Below are 3,863 nucleotides of genomic sequence, written 5' to 3'. Positions count from 1 at the left end.
CGTAATTTTGAACTACCCATTCTGAAAATTTTACAGATTTTACTTAAATATTTGAAGAACATTTTTCAATAAGAAAATTAAAAAAAGTCGTTACTAAATTTGAAAAAAAAAATTTATTTTGTTATTATTTTTTTAATATCCAATTTTTTGTATTAAAAAATAATTGTATCGACTTCTCGTATGAAAGCCAAGAAAAGTCATAAATGGTACGATGATTGGGTTTTTTTTTTATTAAAATGCTTGTTCGCGGAAGCATATATTAAAAAGGCCTTTTTTGGCATGCTTAAAGTTCAAAAAAATATACCTCAGAAACAGTGTGTGTCACATGAAAATAAAAAAATTCGTGTATCATATTTTTACCCAAAGAATGCGAAGAAAAATAATTTGAGCGGAAAAAAATTGTTAGTGTAAATTTTGCATGGATTGACCCATATGTATTTCTAAGCTGTTTTTATTGCGATTCAAGAATAGCTTGCTATAAGTTTAAAGCGTACTTTATGTGTTAAGCAGGGATCACACGATTTGTACATTTGTATAGAGTGGTGTTGTTTTGCAAGTTGTTATTGAGCTGAGCTCATTATTTCTGAACAACACCACTCTTTGACTGCCAAAATGTACAAATCTGTCCAAATGTACAAATCTTGATATCCCTGCTTAACATTTAACAAGTGCACCATCGCGAAAATCGTGATTTTGTGCATTTTAGCATCGGAGGCATACATCGATGCATCGATTTGCATGGTATTTTTCAAATAATGTTTCACAACAATATATCTCCTTAGTAAAATTTTACAAAATTTTTAATAAATTACAGAATATGACCTAATTATGTTTCTAACGGAACTTTTTGGTCCAAGTCACTTTTCTTTTTTGTACAATCGAAAAACTGGAATGACGGCTCAATGTACTAGAAATGTCAGTTTTCAAAAAACATCGATGCATCGATACATCGAGAGGAGAATTTTCGATGCATCGAAGCAAAACAATGATATTTTCGATGCATCGAGGTTTTTCCTAGGGATGTCTATGTAGTTCAAAAACAGTGATGATAAACTTACACCTCATTAATACAAATTAAAGCATTTTGCAACAAAATATACAGTTCCGGACAAAATTATTGGCACAGTGAATTTTTCGCAATATAAACAAAGTTTTTTATTCTTATTTTTTTGATAATCTTTAAAAAAAAAAATTTAGTTCATTGTACACCAAAAAACATAAAAATAAATTCTCTAAAGTTTGTGCAAAACTCAGGAAAATTCAATAACTTTTTATACTAATTTGCAGCTATTTAGTGGAAGACGTTGCTCATTTTCTCCATAAAAAACATAATTGTTGAACATGCTTTGTACGCCAAAATATCAAGGCTATAAAACTGCATACATAGAATTTTTCTAAAAAATCTGAATAGAAAGTTGCAAATTAGTATACGAATTTATTGAACTTTCCTGACTTGCACAAAGTTTCGAAATTTTATTTTTATGATTTTTAATGTAGAATGAAATATATTTTTATACAAAGTGATTGAAAATAAATTATGATAAAAAACTTTGCTCATATTGCCAAAAATTCACTGTACCAATACTTTTGTCCGGCACTGTACATATGTATGTACATGCAAAAACACAATGATGTATTGGGGAACGATTTTCCGCCATCCCTTGTCAAATTTAGTTTTGAGAACAATCCTTAGATTACCTCAATAAATTGTTTTCTTTGGAACTACATATTTAATATAAGAGTATATTTTTTATATGAAACGATATTTCTTCAATATATTAAAATTTAATCTTTTCTATTCATTTGTAAATTTTCTTTTTAAAACAGTTAGTCCCACATGCTAGGGGTTTCAATAACTCTGGGCAGAAGGCTATTCACACATGCAGCCAAATAATAACCTTAGTAGATAATCTTTGTGCACTGAATATTTAATAAAACGTTAAACAAATTGTCTTTTTCTCGCCTCAGATCTTTTTATGATATATTAATAAACTATGCACATAACGTTCATTCATATTGCTGAACGTTGTAAAACTTATTTCTTTTTTATTTTACGCTATTAGCTATTATTCTAGTTACTAATATATTTCGTAAAATTTTTTTAAATTACTATTAAATAGAATTTATTTTTAACTATTTCAATAACAAAAAATTAATACTTGCTTGTTTATATACATATGTACATAAATTTAATGCTAATATGTTTATAATATCGAACTTTTTAAGTGTAATTTTACCTTCAAATCTTTATTAAAACACTCGCTAATGTGATAATTTCTCATTTCTTTTTTATTTCTGCATAATCAAATCATATCTAACTTCAATTGCATTATTTGCAACATCTAAAAAATGGCCACTAATTAAATTGATAACGCCCGCTGCGTCACCAAAATTTTAATTAAAAAATATATGCTTCTAATAATCATTATATTATATTCAAAAATTAAAAAAAATATAATTCTTTGCATACATCTTTGCATACATCTAGAATGCCATACGCACAAATCTGTCGCTACATAAATGCTTTGTTCGCTATGAAGATGACTTTGGCTCCTTTTGGATGGTGGACGATAGTGAATTCGTTAAGCGTCGCCATTTATCGCGAGGCCGTCCACGCAAATATGAACCGTCGTCATCCCCGCGTTCCAATTCACAGACTCCCGGCTGTGCCGCCGACAATAGCGACAACAATAGTCAATCTGGCGGCACTGACGGCCATCAAGCCTTTAATAGGCAGCAACAAAAGCAGAAACACCGCATAATTCACAACTTTAGTCCCAATAATGGTAGTCATTTCGTCAGTGCTCGAGCTGGTGCAAGTAGTGTTAATTGTGCCAGTGGTGGCAGTGAAAACGGTTGTCTGAATCAAACATGCGCTGCTTTTGATGCTGGTGTTAGAGTTGCTGCTGCTGTTGATGGCGCAATGCTAACTAATTATATTTGCAATAATAGTGATAGAATTAATAATAATAATAATATTAGTAACAAAAGAAATAATAATAATGATAATAATAATAGTCATAATAAGAGTAATAATAATCAAAATAATAATAATAAAATTAGTAATAATAAGAGCGGCAACAGCATTAACAGCAGCAGCAACAAAAATAATGGTATTTTTAATATCAGCACTAATAACGGCGATAATGACGGAATTGATATCTGCGAAGGTAGCCAAATAAGTCTGGGCGACATTTGCAGCAGTAATAAAACATCGAAGAAACTACAAAATTTTGATTCAAGTGATACCAAACTAATACGTATCAACGATGCATTAATCGGAATGAACACAATTGAAAACTTAAACAGGCTTAAAACCGCTTGTAGCAAAGTCCCTGGTACTGATATTACCAGCGAAGGCATTACCACTGTCGATATCGGTGTCATAATTGCGGCAAGTCACTGTGGTGAAGGCAAAAATGGAACCAAACGTAAAGTTTGTGTTATTGATGGTGATGCTGGCGGCGGTAACAATAAACCTATTAGTGCCGTAAATGGTTCTAATGATGTGGGTGTAGGTGACGGTGACAATGCTATCGAAGGACTATTTTATCGCAACTATCAACCGCAGTAAGAGCATTAATGAAGCAAAAGATACAAAAAGCTTTGATGTACTTTAAATATACATAGATTTTGTACATAAGTAGTAAGTGCATATCGTTACTTTAATATAGAAAGACCCTAACTAATTTACATTTCGAACCCTGATTTATACAAAATCTTTCAAATAGCTCACAATTATCTAATAGAAATTGAAAAAAAAAATATTACAATATTAGATAAAATTATATATTATACATTAACAATCAGCACTTCGACGAAACTCGCAACTGTGGAACTTTTCATTTTGCAAAATTTTTGAA

At 30.5% G+C, this 3,863-nt stretch overlaps 1 protein-coding gene across 1 annotated transcript; it reads left to right on the top strand.

Moving 5' to 3' along the window:
* Window positions 1-2,488: 2,488 nt before the first annotated feature.
* On the top strand, window positions 2,489-3,573 carry LOC118751527 (the record flags this gene model as incomplete). Its single annotated transcript, XM_036486357.1, has 2 exons — window positions 2,489-2,786; window positions 3,130-3,573. Coding segments are annotated over 2 exons (351 nt in total), but the record flags the coding sequence as incomplete, so codon positions are not given.
* Window positions 3,574-3,863: the final 290 nt, after the last annotated feature.

Source organism: Rhagoletis pomonella, unplaced genomic scaffold (genome assembly GCF_013731165.1).
Source record: "Rhagoletis pomonella isolate Grant_MI unplaced genomic scaffold, Rhpom_1.0 Rhpom_scaffold_00764, whole genome shotgun sequence".
Taxonomy (NCBI): Eukaryota; Metazoa; Arthropoda; class Insecta; order Diptera; family Tephritidae; genus Rhagoletis; species Rhagoletis pomonella.
This window is presented reverse-complemented; position numbering and strand designations above follow the sequence as displayed.